At 36.2% G+C, this 18,198-nt stretch overlaps 1 protein-coding gene across 1 annotated transcript in view; it reads left to right on the top strand.

The window, feature by feature from the left end:
- TBC1D19 (TBC1 domain family member 19) overlaps positions 1-18,198 on the top strand; it is a 48,920-nt gene that overhangs the window by 17,692 nt on the left and 13,030 nt on the right. Inside the window, exons 5-13 of the mRNA XM_036382198.2 lie at positions 911-985; positions 1,969-2,032; positions 2,981-3,027; positions 4,556-4,666; positions 5,486-5,558; positions 6,362-6,400; positions 8,899-9,011; positions 12,653-12,727; positions 13,207-13,269. Coding sequence (XP_036238091.1) covers positions 911-985; positions 1,969-2,032; positions 2,981-3,027; positions 4,556-4,666; positions 5,486-5,558; positions 6,362-6,400; positions 8,899-9,011; positions 12,653-12,727; positions 13,207-13,269 — 660 coding nt within the window. The remainder of the gene's footprint in view (positions 1-910; positions 986-1,968; positions 2,033-2,980; positions 3,028-4,555; positions 4,667-5,485; positions 5,559-6,361; positions 6,401-8,898; positions 9,012-12,652; positions 12,728-13,206; positions 13,270-18,198) is intronic.

Below are 18,198 nucleotides of genomic sequence, written 5' to 3'. Positions count from 1 at the left end.
TTTGGACAGAACTTTGAGGAGCATGGTTAAACAGTAGCTAACTGTTGTAAAATTTGTGACTAGAGCAAATTACAAGCAATAAATGGAACTAAATGAAATTAAGAGGAGTCTTTGCATTCATGTGATTGAGATCTGGCTTGTCATCCACAGAAAACTAAATTAAGTATAAAACCCACCAGTGGTGCTGTAATCATGGAAACAAAGTACCAAGTCCATTGACAAGGAAGTCATTACTAATTGGCATTAACTTCAGAGAGTTAACCATGGAGTAGGCACTATTGAAGCCTAATGCAATTGTCAGAAGAATCTGGTTGCTTTTTAGGCTGTCCACTGGCCACTGAGGTATTGTCTACCTCTGTTTTCTCTGATTAGACAACTATTTCCTGAGCATTGTGCTAGAAGAACTATTTTTTTACAATCTAAAAGTTAGAAATCTGGCATTACAGAATACCAGATTTCTAACTTTCCTTAATTTCTGACAACATCTGAGATACTTTTTGTGGAGAAAGACTACCAGTCTCTTCAGGCCCCAAAGTGGAGAAGGTATTTGCTATGCACAGTTGATTGACCTCTAATAATTGTTTGAAAAATTTGTTAAATGTTGATCTATAAAGAAGATTGATCATTAAACATATATAAGAATCAGTAATTGTGAAATACATAATTTTTTAAAGATATGAAATATGAACAACTAAATTTTCTGGTTCTTTTATGTGTTGTAAAGAATTGATCTATGGTTTCCATGTAAAGAAGCATATAAATATTCCCTTCATATGTTTGCAGATGTCAGTCAGTGACTTGCTATCCTTTTATATATATCTGACTTTACAAAACTGCTTGTTATTGCATAGTAAATTCAATTTTCAGGAAAAAGAAATTCCTTATAATTTATCTTTTGTGTGTATTTTAGGGAAGCTGGGAGAAGCGAATTCTGAAAAGTCTGAACAGCATGTGCACAGAACTCAATATCCCACTAGCACAGAAGGTAATGTATTGTTAATTTTCTGTTTTCAAACTGACATCTCTGAAATTAAGCTTCGTCTTGCACAATTGTAATGTAATTTTCGTCTTAGACATGATTATCAAGAGCTGCAGGTTCAGTATCTAAATAATTGTAATGCAGAATAATTTTCAGAGATGGTGGCAATGAATGTGTCAGCTCAGCTTGGGAGAAGATGAATGCTCTAGGTAGATTTTCCTCTTTGCTGTTGCAGTAGTTATCCTCTTGAGGGAGCAGCATGTTGGAAAGCTAATTACTGTGTACATTGTTCTTAACAGAGTATTTTGTGCAGACTCATCTGTATAATTTGTGCAGCCTGTGTGTGACACCAATGTGCTTTGTGTGCACAGAAGGCTGTAGTTGAACTGGTACATGAGGAGAGAGAGATACTGGTACATTGCTGATTTTGTTTGTCATTTGTTCTGGTCTGGTGTTTGGTTTTTTGTTGTTGTTGTTGGTTTTTGTTTTGTTTTGTTTTTTTTTTAATTAATATAGAGGCTTTAATTTTAAAGATCATGGAATTAGGGAGTAACTTTAGCATGTTTTATTCATTCCCCTGTTTGACCTCTGTGATAGGTGGCAGAACCTCTGTGCTTCATCATGAGCTAAAGGATGCTGCTGTATTTGGTTTTCATGGCTGCCAGGGACAGGAATTTGATAGAGTCCAACACCTCTATGGAATGGGCAGTAAATCTTCAGTAACACAAAATTGAGTACTAAATATCCTCAATTCATTGCTAAGCACCTGAAACTATTTAATGGGCTTCTTTCCTTCCAGGAACTGAGCTTGGCCTTTCCCTTTGTAATGTACCTTTAGGCTAGGGATAATTTGTTAGCAAATAAGTTTGTATTGCTATTTTGTAAAATATTGTATTAATGTATAGTTGGAATGAATACATATTTGAAATAAGCACGTTTTTATTCATTCTGCTAAAAAAAAAGAAGATACACTTTTTTGTGTATTTCAGAGGCCTGCAAATGAACAAAAAGAATTGCTTAATAAATGGAATGAAATGGGAACTGATGAGCCAGGTAAGGTCAACTAAATTTACATGCATTAAATTTTTGTACATAGAAAGGAAGGATGCACATCTTACTTACTAGTCAAAGGTTAATCTAATCTCTTCAAGGAAAATAGATTTTGATCTTCCTTTCATTGGTAATGTGCCATTATGCCTAAATAAATACGTATTTCCTTGTTATTTTGTTTCAAGTTACTGTACTAACATTGAATCATTACTGAGAGGTTATTGTGTCTTATTCCATATTCCAGTGCTTCAGAGATTTATTCAACTAGAAGACAGCTCCTCTTATTGTAAAGTCAGGCTAACAGAAAATGTTCAGAACTGTGGATAATTAAGCTCAGGTGTTTTCTTGACAAAAGAAAAAATAACTCTTTCACAGAATAATCAGTGATATTATACTTGGGGAAAGCAAGGCTAACTCTCATGCTAGTTCATAGCCAAGTTCCTTAAAAAGGATTTTGCAGAGGTGCTGGTTTGTATCACACTGCCACCTCTCTGATGGCAAACACTTTTCATGGATTTTTTAGTACTGCTCCCCAGTTTTCATTTAACAGCAGTGTGTGTAATTCAGTAATCTAAGCTGTTAAAAAACACCTTGCTTTTGAAGATCATATCTTTCCTAAGTCTAAGAGTGATTCAGTCTAAACACTTAGGAGGATTAAGTAAAAGGTTCCTGTGACTACTGTTCTCTTCACAGAATCATAGAATGGTTTGGTCTGGAAGGGACCTTGAAGAACACCCTTCTCTTCATTTAGCTGAGCTTTAAAAAAATAAGGCAATTATCACTAGCATAATCATGACAGAATATGTGGTAGTTGTTGCCACATATTTGTGAGGATGTTATTTTGATCTTTGCTCTAATCTGTTATTTAAATTGCTAGACTGTGTTATAAATATGGCACATGTGTTTTTGATCTTACGGTTTTAACATAGTGTCATTGAAATCTTATTTCAGATCTAAGTCTTTTCCGGCCTGTTTATGCACCTAAAGATTTTCTTGAGGTAAGCCTCTATGAAACAATACTCAGCTATTGGCTTGTATCCATTATAGTCTTTTATATTAAGTGGGAAAAATAATTGCTAAGTGTATTTCATACTAGTTGTTATTTGTAGAAGTGAAATTTGGCATGGTTTTTATGAATCCATGTTTGGTTTACAAAACAAAATACTATTGTCCTTTTTACTTTTTAACTGCAGTTTTAAATTGAACCTGTGATAAACTTCTCTAAAGCATAGTCTGGGCCCAACTTTTTTTCCTTGGAGAGCAGTTCTCAAGTGATTTTGTAATTTTCAATTCCAATATATTAAGCTCATAAATCACAATATGTGAAGCTAATAGACTGTTTGATAGTAGGTTGCAGACTTGTATGCAGTTGTAATTGTAGGTCATGTAGGAAGGTTTTAAAAAATCAAACATGAAGCAGGACTATGTGGAATTTCAAGGCTTTTGTATGTAATCAAGCTGGACCATTAAAAGATTGGTGACTGTGGAATCTTTAAAGCCTTAAATGTCACTATTATTCATCATTTTCTATGACTCAAGCAGAGAATATCATAGTAAAACAGTACTTACTACATATCACTCCTTTTGTTCAGTTAATCAAAATAATGTTGAAAATGTTTTATTTATTTTGCTTTCCATCATTGTACTAACAGCCATGGTGTGATTTTAATCTGGGATCTGTAAATAAATCCATCTTTTTTTTAGCTTTATTCAGTGACCCTCGTGATCACTCTCTTTTTCTTTTATGCTGTTTTCTTTCCAGAGTTTGCTGTTTCTTTAAATTAACAAGTCTGACAGTGAGATTATATGGTATTAAAATAATTACAATAGTGAGAAGCACAGAGAGAATTTCATAGGAGCTGGAAATTCATGGTAGAAAGAATCTTTACAGTTCAACATGATATAAAAACCTATACCTTGGATTAACAGTATGTAAGAGACTGTAAATTCCTTTATAGATCACAGGTACTTACCTTCATATGATTCCTTGTCCTTTAAATTACATTTGCTTTAGGTTTTCAATTCTGTAATTTCTTTTTCTTAAATGAAAGAAGATATTTTGATATATTGTTATTTAGTAAAGAATTATTTTAGTAGCAAGTTATGTAGCACTTTTATTTGAAGCTCTGTAAGATTGCCTGTGTAAGAAGATGGATAAAAATTCTTTCAGAGAAAAGTAATGCTGAAGAATATCCTGGATACTGTAGCCATCACAAATATGTTGTTGGTACAGCTTAAATGAGGAAGTAAATTTTAGTCAAGACATTACTATGTAGCCAGCACTTAATTGTGTATATTAAATTTTTTCTGCTTTTTTATTGAGCTGACTTTTCAAAGTAGACTACGTTAGCTTCCTTAAAAATTTCAATACTTTTTGATTTTGAAAATGTTGAGGTATAATTTGATCATTTGTGTATATATAAGTTGTAGGAAATTATTTTATGCTGAATGTACTGTTTGTATTGCTGATGATGTTGGGAAGAGTTCTGAATGCAAGCAAGAAATGACAGAGCTACAATTTTTAAGGTACTGATGAATCTTCGAAACCCAAATTATGAAAATGGGGAGCAGCCTAGTTTCAGAAATCATCTGGGACTAATTCAGGTTCCCTTAAAAGTTAAAGATATTCCAGAATTGGTAAGTAAATTTTTTTCTTATAAGAGGTTTCTGTAAGAGTTTTTTTTCTTTCTAGCGAAAAAAAAAAATCATTACTAAAAATGAATATTAGTATAATAAATTTTTCCTTTTGAAAGTGACAATCAATCTAAGTATGTAGTTAAAATACAGAGCATAAAGTGGTTCTATGAAAAAATATTTTAAATGAAAAATAAAACATAACCAGTAAAACTTCTGCCAATAGAGAAGTTTTCATTTTATGCTACACAGGTTTAATTTGTGCCAAAAATACACTTCTGTACATGTTATTCACTTAATAATTTTTCTTCTGTACAAAAAACTTCAAACTTGTAGCATGTCTCAATTCTGCAGATTCTGTACAGGATCAGTAGCCTGACAATGAGTTAGCTTCTGACTTTCTTCTCAATATAATTTTAAATCTCTTTATTGTCAGCTTGTAAATGAAAAGAAATGTTTGAGTGCTAGTGTATTATATGGGAGAGTTTTTCTCAATGCTTCACTGATGAGGGTCTTGCAGATTATATGCTAGTAGAAAAACCTTCCTCTGGGTTGGAAAAGAGATGGGAATTAGAGATCCTAAATCCAATCTTTCATTCACCACTTCACTACAACCAGGTGTAGCTCATACTTGACATGCAAACTGGGGCTTATATCTAAAACTAGAGTAAGATTGATGTGGGATTCTATTTCAAATGTATGCATTTAGAAGAAATTAATTTGGTTCAGAAAATATTCACATTAAGCCTTTCAAAAGAAATCTCAAATGATTTAGAGAATGAAACATATTCATTACTTTGTTATGGTTCTGTTCCTTTTCAGAAAGAAGACTTTAGTGAACTAGGCTTAAATATAGGACAGCTAGGTATTGATGATTCAGCACAAGTGCCTCCTGGTAAGCTAATGCCATGCTCCAGTCATTCAAACAGAACACTAAAGAGTAGAAGCCTTCAAAATTATAAAAAAAAATGTGTATTTTCCCATAGTAAACTATAAATATTTGTTCTGTAACTATGATTGTAGGGATTTTCATAGTAAAATATAGCTAATAATAGAAAACATTGCATATGTGAAGAGTCAGATTTGGAGAAGTTTTAAAGTCATCACCTTAAGTAGAGAATACCTTAATTTCAATATGTTTGAACACTTCAGGATCTAGAGAACCACATTGCCTATTTCCAGAAATACAGAAAATATCAGTAAATGTTAATCCAGCTAACAGATAGGTGTATTCATGTATGCATGTGTGTATATATATATATTATACATACAAACATATAAAATAACCATTCTTTAAATATTACCGGACATATCCATATATTAATATTCAGTAACTTAAATAGCATATAATCTCTGTTGGTTTTCCATGTATGAATCTGTTACTGTAGGAAGAGGTTTTAAAATGATATTTCTGCATAAAAATGGAAATCACTATAGTATCACAAGATTTTTCTTTTTAAATGGAAACTTGCCTAGTTGAAAATCATGTAGTATAGTGCTGCTTTGATATTTGTGTTTTTGAAACACAAAATTAGTTTTGAAAAAGAACTTTGACTCTGGTGCAGGTTAGCTTTTAGTAATGTTAGCAATAAATAGCAACTGAATGTAATGATGTGTGTTAAAAATATGAAATGCATTATCAGCTGGGGTGTCTTTCATTTTTTTTTTGCCATGCTTTTCTGTATTTTTATTTTTTAGAGTTCTTTGAAAATGAACATGTACGTGTTGGGCAGAAAGGTATGGATCTGTTTTCATCTGTAATAAACTCTGAGTAGTTAAGAATGCATTTAGTAAATTTGTATTTGGCTGTACCTTTTAGAATTTTTAGAACTTAGACTAGCACAAAGCATTATCAGTAATACCATTGTCATTTAGATAGACAATCACTTATATCACTAATACTGTTATCATTTAGACAGGGACAGGGATAGAAATGCAAACATTTGCAATCTACCAGTAGCTGTCAGATAAAAAGCTCCATAGGTGTTTCAATGAAAACAAAATAGGAAGCACATAGACATCTTTTTGGTGGCAACTTAACTTATTCCACTACTGAATTTCAGTTCAAAATCAAAATTCTGTGGAGTCCCTTCTCTGCACACAAAGATCTCAATATTGTAACATCTCTGCCTTTGTGTCAGAATAGTCTTTTTAATAATCAGTTGCAATTGCAGAATATTGCAGTATTAGCAATTAGTATTAGTATTCCATATTAGCCACTGTGGAATAGTCACTTACTTGTCTCTTTATACTGCTTTTTCTGAAAAGTTCCAGGATTGTTTTTGTAGGTTAAGAAATAACCTACAAAAGGAAGAGGAAGTTAAAAGAAATAATAATTTAATAGTTTAAGTTTGCTTATAGAAGAAGCATACAAGGAATGGTTGAAATACACCAGTGTTTACTCATTACTCTTCTGATTCCTCAACATTAGCATCAAAGGAAAAAATTGGCAGGATACTGTCCCAAAAGTGCTTAATCGTAATTTTTTTGTTGCAGTAACAAAACAATGATCTTTCTCTCTTTCTTTCTTTCTTACTTCTTTTGTTGTAATCTTTCTGTCCTTACACTGTCAATTTTCTAATCCAAGAGCAACTCATTAAAGTACTGTCCACCTCTCTGTTCTTTTCCCATTCTTCCAAATAAATGATATTTCCAGGACTTCTTGAGCCATTCATTCAACTCCACATTGTCATTCATATTTATCATGTGTGTATATATATATATTCATCATATTGTCTATACTGGGCTGCTCTGTTCTAGAGAATACCTTAGCTTTTCCTATATTCAAAGACCAACAATTTTGTAAATATGTAAGTGCCTTGACCAAAAACTGAAATTCCTTTTCATTCAGTGGAAGTCCTGCTGCATGCTCTAACAGGTGTTACTTATGACTTTGTTTGACACTGAGGTATTGATTTTGCTTTTATATTAGATGTATTGCCAAGTCTGAGGATTTTATTTTATGGTGTTTAGTAAAGCCCATCTTGTATATACCAAAACTACTCTTAATATTTTCTATGTCAGTAAGAAAAATAAGGTAAATACTCATGGATGCCCAGATGAATCACTGTATTTCTGAAGTTCTGTGGGGAATGTAGGAATGGGGTTTTTTTGCCCTCTTCATGCAGGAACAAAGGATCACAGAAATATCTGTGTTAGAGCTCTGCAAGTTAAACAAATATTTGGCAAGCTGGTCTATTCAGTATTTAAGCAAAAAGGGAAGGAAAGAAAAATCAGTTAGATAGATATTTAATTCCAAACCTCATCCTTTTATGTCATATCAGAGCAGATACTGTGAATATCAAATTCAATGAGATATAGAAAAGCAAACTGTTTCATAGATACTTCAGAAAAATTAGAGGAAGTGGGTTTGGAAACTTCCGAGTAGCAGTCGGACACCTATGTAATGTCCAGATAATAACAGAAATTTCTCCCAACTCTCTCTTTTGTGAAAGACATTTTGGGTATCAGGGTACAGTTAATCACACACCCTTGGTGAGGAACACTTTTACTAGATTACAGTAGCTGAAGATGTGTGTCTTTCAAGTTTATAGATTGAAGTAGGGAACAAGGTAATCTGTTCTATAGTATATATGGTACTGTATTCAGCATGAGGCCCTTGTGACAGGGTAGCCTGAAGCTTCACAACTGTGACCCAAATAAGCAGACCTGTCAGCAGTAGAGTATTTGTTTTATGTCAATATGAAGGCAAACCAATATCTTTTTATGTCTTTATCCTCTAGAGTAAATACACCAATAATGAGAGAACATGACAGTACACTCTGGAATGGAAAATTCTGCCCCACAGTTATCTCTGAAGATACTCATATAGTGAACATGGAAAGAAGGAAGACACAAAAAAAGCCAGAATGAGTGGCAGTCTCCTGTTTGAACTGAGATACCACTCATAGTTAAACCAGGAGTATTTTGTGGCTATAAATGGCTGCTTGTTCTGCATGATGCCAGCTTAGTAGCTGCAACTAGCCTTGATATAGTCATGTGTACATACTAAGTGCTCTTTTATGACAAAATGTAGTATAGCCTTGTTCATTAATACCAATTGCCTTGTTTCCCAAGGAATTACTTAAAAATTGCAGTGTGGAAATGAGATCTTTTCAGTATTTGCCTATTAGCTAATGCTGGCAGCATGGTAAGCCAGTTTTTAAAGTTAAAATTAAGGTATTTGATAGAAGTCTTACACTACATCAACTCTTTACCTGCTTTGTTTCTTACAGTTTTAGCAGAGCAAGATAGTGCTGCAGCTCAGCAGTATGTTCGTCAGGGATGTCCAACAGCACTCCGAGCTGATCTGTGGGCTCTCATTCTTAACATTTCCAATCAGCCAGAGGTAAGTAGTGAAGGGAGAGTAAAATGTGAAGACTAGGTGAGAACACCAAAGTGCAAGCACATATTTTCTAGTGATGTTTTTTCCAAAATAGAAATGCTCTACTGAGTTGTCACAGAAACTGATAAACATTTTGTGATTTAAAAAGCTCTGTGCTCTGAAATCTTTGCCACTCTTCCTAATTTTTAATAGATATGTGAGCAAAATACTGTAGAACAAATTATTCAATTGATCTGACTGACTCCTGAGATTTTCCTATATGATGCTGATTTTTTTAGAAGGGACAAGAAAAAATATCTGAGAAGACTGAACTGCTCATATCTTTGCTAAGTTTTATAAAAAGCTTTTTCATGGTTGTTTGATCCTGTCATCATATGCACTTACATATCTTATAAATTGCTTTATGTATTATGGCATATACTCTACATAGGTACAATCAAAGACTTAGAGAGGAGATGGTGAGATGTGGGTTGTTTCTATGTTCCCTTGTACTGCAACAGTTTTTCATTGTACCTTAGATTTGATGCAAGTCCTCAACAATGAAATTTTTGCAGTATCTGAAGCCATGCCATAGTTACTATATTTGATATACCTTAAAAAGTTAAATCCCTCTTTAAGGTCTTTGCATAATTGGGGAAACTTTGATGTGAGGCTTTTATATGTACGTAATAATTTACCTTGTGATAATTTTTGCACACTTAGCAAATGATACTTGTCAGCTATAGATGAAAAAATAAACTGTTTTAAACACATACATTATTCTGAGACTGAGTGCAGTAGAACTTTTCATTTAATCTGCCAGATCCAGAGCCTTGAGACTGAACTGAGTAGATTGTGTGCAAGGAATTAGTAGTGAGACAATACTTTGTGATGATGCTTAAGGAACTCTAGAAAGATGAGGGCAAGTGGCTAGAAAATGGTAATGTTAACATTGAGACAAAGTGGTAAGGGCAGATAAAGTGATGCAGACTGTGAAATTAATCTACTCCTTTGAGATTGTTGAAATAAAGGATTGAAAAACAATGAAATACAGTCCCCATAGAAAACAGAGGTTATCAAGTTGGGACAAGACACACTATGTTGAAGAAAATAATTTAAGCTGTGAGGTAAGTGCATGTAGATGTTTTTCTTCATGCAAAACTGAAACTGTTCTAATGTAACAGCTGTCATAATATTCTGTCTTCTTTTCCAAGACTATTTTTGCATAGCATTTTTTATTCTGAGTTCTAAGTTAAAGTTGTTTTATGACTTTGAGTACATGCATTTAAAATACAGATTTTCTGAATGACTCCTAGCAAGCTGCCCATGGATCAGGTAGAACAGCACGTGGATTACCACAGCTATGTTATAAGCTGAATAGCCATGGTTCAGTTTAAGCATTGCATTAACTAATGTTTCTTACACAGAAGCTGTGACTACTGCCAAAATGCTAACACCCTGAGATGTTCTTCTTGCATAGAATGAATACATGGCTTTCTTTTTTGTGAAGTATAGCAAGCAGTTTCCATATACATGTGGCTGTTTTATGATCTGCTGAATTTCATATAGACTTTATGGATTTATCTAACACTTCTTTTCTCTACCTCTTGTGAATAGTTCCTCTGCTGGAGTTGAGTTGTCTGCAGACATTCCTTGCTGTAATATTTCTGATTTGCAATTTAGGTTCTATTACATTTATAGCTGTATGAATCTCTAAATCACATGAACTGTGAATTTCCTTTCTTTGATGTGAAACGTTATGAGGGTTTGGTATGGGCAGCACTGTGTGTCCTAGCATCCAATACTGTTGTTTGGACAATTTTATTCAGTAAAGCTCAGCCTCTGTATAAAGCTAATATACAGCCAAGCAAAGAATGATACTAACAATCTAGCATTGTAATAATAAAAATGATAAACTGTGAGCTCTGTATGCAGGATTATTTGGAAATGTATAAACACATTGCCTGACAATGAATTGTTTCTCAGTTTTCATTTGTAATGGTACACTTTAGAGGAACTGTGTTAAAAGAGCCTTTTTAGGGTTGCAAAGACAAACATTTGAAGGTGAACAGTGTCACAGTTAATATTGTCTGTGTAAACAGTCCAATTTGCTGTATATATATTTTAATCATATGATCTTGAATCAGAGAATCACCATTATTTCCTGTGGGATGTCTGTCTCATTGCATGAAATGGATGGCACACACTTACTGAGAATCTGTTTAATTTTTTTTCCTTCTATTCATAGTGTTACAGAATTGTTTAGTCTCTGCATGCTACTGAAACAGTGCTTAGGAAAGAAGTTTGTTCATTATCTGATAGGCTTTTTCTTCTCCCTCTTAGTTTTTTGAGTTAATAGGTGGAAAATCTTAATTCTGAAAATTCCAGCATGGAAAAATCAGTGCTTTACTTTGCTATAGGTATTACTGAATGTAGTTTCCAAAGTTTAAAAACTTAATAAATAGGTGAGGTAGTAAGTAAAAGTGTTTCGTAAAACCCATCTTGTATATACCAAAACTACTTCTTAATGTTTTCTATGTCAGCAAAAAAAAATAAGGTAAATACTCATGGATGCCAAGATGAATCACAGTATTTCTGAAGTTCTGTGGGGAATGTAGAATGTCATAATGGGACATTATGTATATCTGCCTTATCAGAAGGTTTTTGAGATTAGGATCACTAGCCAAAGGTCCCCACTGTACCATTCAAACAGCAGAAAACCCAGTTACAGCAACAGACTGTCATCATCTTTGGCTGCAGAAGGATGTACTTCACAAGCAGATTTCACAGATCTCTGGCAAAAGGAGAATAAGCTTTGGACCTTCTTCAAGTATTCACTGGGAGGGTCTTCCTTTAACTCTTCTGTCTGTTTTCTCTTTATGTAATCTGATTAGGTATTTGTTTTGTCCTTGTTAGATGGAGAGGCAAGTGCAATCACATGGCAAGGTGACTAAAAATGGGTCATGACCTGCCAGCAGTTCATCCGTGAGAGTGTAGCTCTAGTGCCAGGGATTTCATGACAGGACACAAGGTGGACTGTGCTGGCACAGAGGTTGCTGAGTTATCCAAACCTTTATTTCAGAGAAGGTGAATGTCCAGATTCTGCTTAAAATAGCTTTGCTGGGTTCTGCTGAAAGGTACTGTTTTCTCTTGCCCATGAGCTCCTTTCAGAGTTTCCTTATGCTCAAGTGGATACAGTATGAATGTTTTGGGATATGGCTCTCTCTGTAAGGTCAAGAAGGCTGCTCACTGCAGTCCTGAAATGTACTTAATTTCAGTTTGGAAAGATAAGTATATTTGGAGGTATGGTATTTTTATACCACCTATAATTTTCAGAAAAGCTGCAGTCTATATGAAAATGCAACATATTTTTGAGAGAGAAAAAGTTTACAAATCAATGTAACATGAAAATTCAGCAGACAAAGAAGAAATGTTGAATCAGATTAAAATGGTAAGACTTTTGTTTTATAACTGAAAAAATTTTAACAACATAAGAAATGTAACACATTTTTGGACACAAACCCTGATAGATGCTTCATAAATATGCAGTGCTTTTTTCAGTTGAACACATGCTTCTTTTTTTTTAAATTGCTGAAAATTAATTTTTTTACTTTAAATATAAATTCAGGTCACGTCTCAGATGATGATAATATTCTTAATTTTAGGACATCTTGTATTATGAACAGCTTAAGTCAAATGTGATTCAACACAACCTTTTAGTGGACAGCCTGATTTACAAAGTAAGTGATTCACTAAACAGTGAGTGATTTATGTGCTTATCACGCTTGTATCTTGCTGTTGGTTTTTTTAACAAAGAAAATACTAGATGGTTTGGTTTTGAGGAGTGTAAAAATCATTAATGTGAACTTATTATTGTGAATTTGTTCCTTGTGCCTGTGTTGTCTCTTGTGTAAGACATTTGAGTTGAACTGTTAAGTCATAAAGAAATGATATCTTCATTTGAATGAGTAACTGGGTTTGTGAGAAAGAACCAACAGGGTATGACTGCTTCCATTTCAAGTTTCAACTCTTAATATAGAATACTTAATCATCAAGTTAATACAGCATTTTTTAAATTTTAAAATGTGGAGTCTAAGCTTAGCTATAGTTCTTTGAATGAAAGTGAAACAGTGTCTTCTGTCACCATGTTAAGTTTAGCATCCATGGGAGTCTGAAGAGAGATCTTTTGGCTTCAAAGTCTTGTATTTTTTTATTACAGGATGTAAAGCTGACAGCAAGCAACGATGACTACTATTTTGTATTTGAGGATTATTTATATCAGGTATGTAACTATTTTTTGGTTAGAAAACCTAGGAGGTATATTTCTGTGGGATTGTATCATCCTTGGAGAGAGAACTGCCTTTGTAAGGCAGAGTACAGTGGGACAGATATATCTATTCACTGCATATACTTTCTCTTCTGCATAGCAATCTTGGACACTTAAACAGATTAAGCAGGGCAGGCTTCTACAACTCCTGCTATTAAGGACCATACACAATGTCCTTCCAGTGCACTAAGCTGGAAAATACAAAGTCGGCCATATTTTTCCCCTCTCCAGCTTTGCAGTAAATAACCCCCAATAATTAAAAGTTGTTGTGTACAGAAAAACTAAGTCATGAGAAGTATATTCAGGGTTCTATTTAAAATACTCCTTTACTTTACAGTGACCTATTGCAATAAGCATATTGACATATTTTAAAATTAAAGACATTGATTCTAAATAAGGCAGTGACAGGTATGGTTACTTCTAGGATTGCTCCCATTGCAAAACTGTTTCTAGGAATCAGGAATCCAGCTAATTTATAAAGAATTATGTTTGTTGGTGCCTATCAGATGCCCATAATTAGAAGGAGATTACGTCTATGAATTTCTTAATGGGTAGTTGATTGCAGTGTCAACGTAACTGTTATGCAGCAAACTTAACATTTCCACAGTGCTTTTGATTTCTTTAGTCATATCTGTTATGTTAGACTTGATTAATTTTTTTGTTTAGAGCTATGTGAAACTAGCTCTAATAATTTCTTCTTTGATGGGAATACATAAAACTGCTAGTAATTTAGCTAGGCAAGAAACTGTACTTAATGCTGCTTAATCCATATAGATATAAAAACATGCAGCACTGTTTAAGCATACTATTCAAGCATGTCTGCTTATAAATCAGAATTTAAACATTAATAGTTAAAACTATAACCTCATGAAATTATGACATTTTCATTTTTTAAAATTAGCACAATATTGAATATGAATTTGTTTCAGAATTAAAATTTCGTCTCAACTCCCATCACCTACCCAGGTGCCTACTTCAGAATAGGTGTGAGGCCCTGAATTAAGAGGGTTGGCCAGATGACATAGAAGAAAATGACCTGCCCAGTGAGCCTCCCAGTTACGCTTCATCTGTAAGATGGATCACCACTGCTAACATCAAAAGAAAATCAGGGTGGTTGTAGTAGGTGCCTCCCTTCTGAGGGAGCAGAGGGCCCCAAATGTCAACCACACCCATCCCACAGGGAGGTCTGTTGCCTCCCTGGGGCTTGGGTACAGGATATTACTGAGAGACTCCCTGGGCTGATTCGGCCCTCTGATTATTACCCACTGCTGATACTCAGGCTGGCAGTGATGAGATGGAAAACAGGAGTGTCCGGGCAATTAAAAGGGACCTTAGGGCACTAGGTCAAGTGGTTCATGGGGCAGGAGCACAGGTAGTGTTCTGCTCAGTCCCTTTGGTGGCAGAGAAAAACGATGAAAGGAATAGGAGAGCCCACATTATCAACAAGTGGCTCAAGAGTTGGAGTCATTGACAGAATTTTGGGTTCTTTGATCATGAGGCAACTTTTTTGGCACCTGGTCTGTTGGAACTGGATGGGCTCCATCTCTCTGTTAAGGGCAGAAGGATTTTAGCTCATGAACTGGTGGAACTCATTGAGAGTGCTTTCAGCTAGGTTTGAAGGGAAAAGGGGATGCAGCTGGGCTCCCTGGAAGCAGGCCCAAGGGTGGTAAGCCTGAGTTAGGGGTGAAATCAGTAGGCCAGCTGAGGTGCACGTACACTAATGCACACAGCTTGGGTAACAAATAGGAAGATCTAGAGGCCATGGTACAGCCGCAAAGCTATGATGTAGTCACCATCATGGAAATGTGGTGGGATGAGTCACATAACTGGAGCACTGCACTGGATGGCTACAAGCTCTTCAGAAGAGACAGGAAAGGGAGAAGAGGTGGAGAGGTGACCTTTTATATTAGGGAGGCTTTTGACACCATGGGTATTGAAACTAATGACGATGAAGTTGAGTCCCTGTGGGTGAGAATTAAGGGGAAGGCCAACAAGGCTGACATCCTACTGGGAGTCTGTTATCATTCACCCAACCAGGAAGAAGAGGTGGACAACTTATTCCATAAGCAGCAACTATAAGGAGAATGTTTCAGGATCACCAGGCCTTGTTCTTGTAGGTGACTTTAACCTACCAGACATTTGCTGGGAACTTAATACAGCAGAAAAGAGGCAGTCCAGGAAGTTTTTTGAGTGTGTGGAGGACATTTATGGGACCAGATGGGACCTACCCCAGGGTAATGAGGGAGATGGCAGACAAGCTTGCAAAGCCACTCTCCATCATTTACCAACAGTCCTGGCTGATTGGTGAGGGTCCAAATGGCTGGAAGCTGGCTAATGTGACGCCCATTCACAAAAAGGGTGGGAAGGAGGATCCTGGTAATTATAGGCCAGTTAGCCTGACCTCTGTACCAGGTATGGTTATGGAACAGTTTATATTGAGTGTCATCATACAGCACTTAGAGGATGGCCAGGGTATCAGACCAAGCCAGCACAGGTTTAGGAGGGGAAGGTCGTGTTTGACCAACCTGGTCTCCTTTTATGACCTGGTGACCTACGTGGTGGATGCAGGAAAGGCTGTGGGTGTTGTGTACCTGGACTTCAGCAAGGCCTTTGGCACTGTCTCCCACAACACACTCCTGGAAAAGCTGGCAGCCCATGGCTTGGACAGGAGCACTCTTTGCTGGGTTAGGAACTGGCTGGATGGCTGGGCCCAGAGGGTGGTGGTGAACTGGTGCTGCATCCAGCTGGGGCCAGTCACCAGTGGTGTCCCTCAGGGGTCTGTGCTGGAGCCAGTTCTGTTCAATATTTTTATTGATGACATGGATGAGGGGATTGAGTCTTTCATCAGTAAATCTGCAGATAACTGGGAGTGTGTGTTGAAATGTTGGAGGGTAGGAGGGCTCTGCAGAGAGACATGGAACAGTTGGATGGATGAGCAGAGTCCAATAAGATGAAGTTTAATAAGTCCCAGTGCCGAGTCCTTCATTTTGGCCACAACAACCCCCTGCAGTGCTCTAGGCTGGATGGTGTGGCTGGACAGTGCCCAGGCAGAAAGGGACCTGGGGGTCCTGCTCGACAGCCAGCTGAACATGAGCCAGCAGTGTGCCCAGGTGGCCAAGAAGGCCAAGGGCACCCTGGCCTGGATCAGGAACAGTGTGGCCAGCAGGAGCAGGGAGGTCATCCTTCCCCTGCACTCGGCACTGGTGAGGCCACACCTCGAGTGCTGTGTCCAGTTCTGGCCCCTCAGTTTGGGAAGGACGTTGGGACACTCGAGTCTGTCCAGAGGAGGCAACGAGGCTGGAGCGGGGCTGGGAACACAAACCCTGTGAGGAACGACTGAGGGAGCTGGGGGTGCTTAGCCTGGAGAAAAGGAGACTCAGGGGTGACCTTATCACTGCTACAACTCCCTGAAAGGTGGCTGTGGTCAGGTGGAGTTGGTCTCTTTCTCCAGGCAGCAGCTGACAGAATGAGAGGACACAGTCTCAAGCTGTGCCAAGGGAAGTTTAGGTTGGATATTAGGAAAAAGTTTTTTACGAAAAGAGTTGTGGAGAGCTTTGTGGACAGTTGACTACCTGAGAAAGGTCACGTAGACATGATACCGCTGGTTAAGCTAGAAGGAGACAAGTCTAGGAGTCAGCAGTCAGTGTCCAATGATGGGCAAGGACATTGTGCCCTTGGTGCAACAACAGGATAGAGGAGAGGATCTTTTGCCAAAAATATGAGGATAGTTTCAGCAGAATAATCACAGGAATGTAGAAGTAGCAACAGAATAACCGTAAGAATACAGAAGTAGGCGTAGTTGGCCGATAAGTAACTAACCAATAATGAGCTCTTCTTTGCAATATGTATGGCCTTCATTAACACCAATATAAATATGTGTGACTATTAATAAAGTTCGAGACATATTGAGTGCCGCATTTCTCCCGCCGATCCAACAAGAGTGATAAAGTATTGGAATGGTCTGCCTGGGGAGATGGTGGAGTCACCATCCCTGGATGTGTTTAAAAAAATACTGGATGTGGCACTCGGTGCCAGGGTCTAGTTGAGGTGTTAGGGCTGGTTGGACTTGATGATCTTGAAGGTCTTTTCCAACCTACTTATTCTGTGGTTTTGTGAAATTTGCAAATTGTCTGAATAATGTCAACTCAAACATTGATATTTGTTTACTAAATATTTACATGTAAGAATTTTTCTTGATTTAATGGTCAAAGATGATCTTCATTATTGTAATACTGTGTCTTCATCTTGGGATGTGAAAATCTGATTCCTATTTCTTTTTCATTCATTATGTAGACTACCATGGCATTAATTAGTCTTTAACTGTCTACTTGCAGTAGACAGGTTATAAACTATGAAGAAGTATGAACTAGTATATGATATAATCTTTTGTTTTAAGACCATCAGAAATAGATTTTGTTCATCATTCTCAACATATAACTCAGTTGAATGTTTTCCTTTCTTTATATCTCTACTGACTAAAAGAATAGCTGCAGAATGAAAAATCATTAAAAGGACTAAACTGTCTTTAGTAGTTTGAAGAAGACTCACCAAAAATTTCTGAAAAATTATGTGGCTAGTTTTACTGCAGGGCTTTGAAGCAGAAAATATCTCAAACTTCTAATTATTTGTTGCTCTAGTTTTGATTGCTATTTTGTAGTATTCCTCAGACGCTGTTCTAGAAAAAAGTTATCCATTTTCCTTGATAATTTCCTCTTCCAACCTAATTTGCAAATGCTTTACTGCCAAATTATTTTGTTCTATAGCCACTGGAAAAATTTTGTAGTATGAGTCACTGTGATATGGGATATTATTTATTGATTTAATATGATAAATGGAATTAAATATTGGCTAAGTAAGATAGATAATGAAAATGTTAGTTTAGAC

The sequence above is a fragment of the Molothrus ater genome, chromosome 4 (genome assembly GCF_012460135.2).
Source record: "Molothrus ater isolate BHLD 08-10-18 breed brown headed cowbird chromosome 4, BPBGC_Mater_1.1, whole genome shotgun sequence".
NCBI lineage: Eukaryota > Metazoa > Chordata > Aves > Passeriformes > Icteridae > Molothrus > Molothrus ater.
This window is presented reverse-complemented; position numbering and strand designations above follow the sequence as displayed.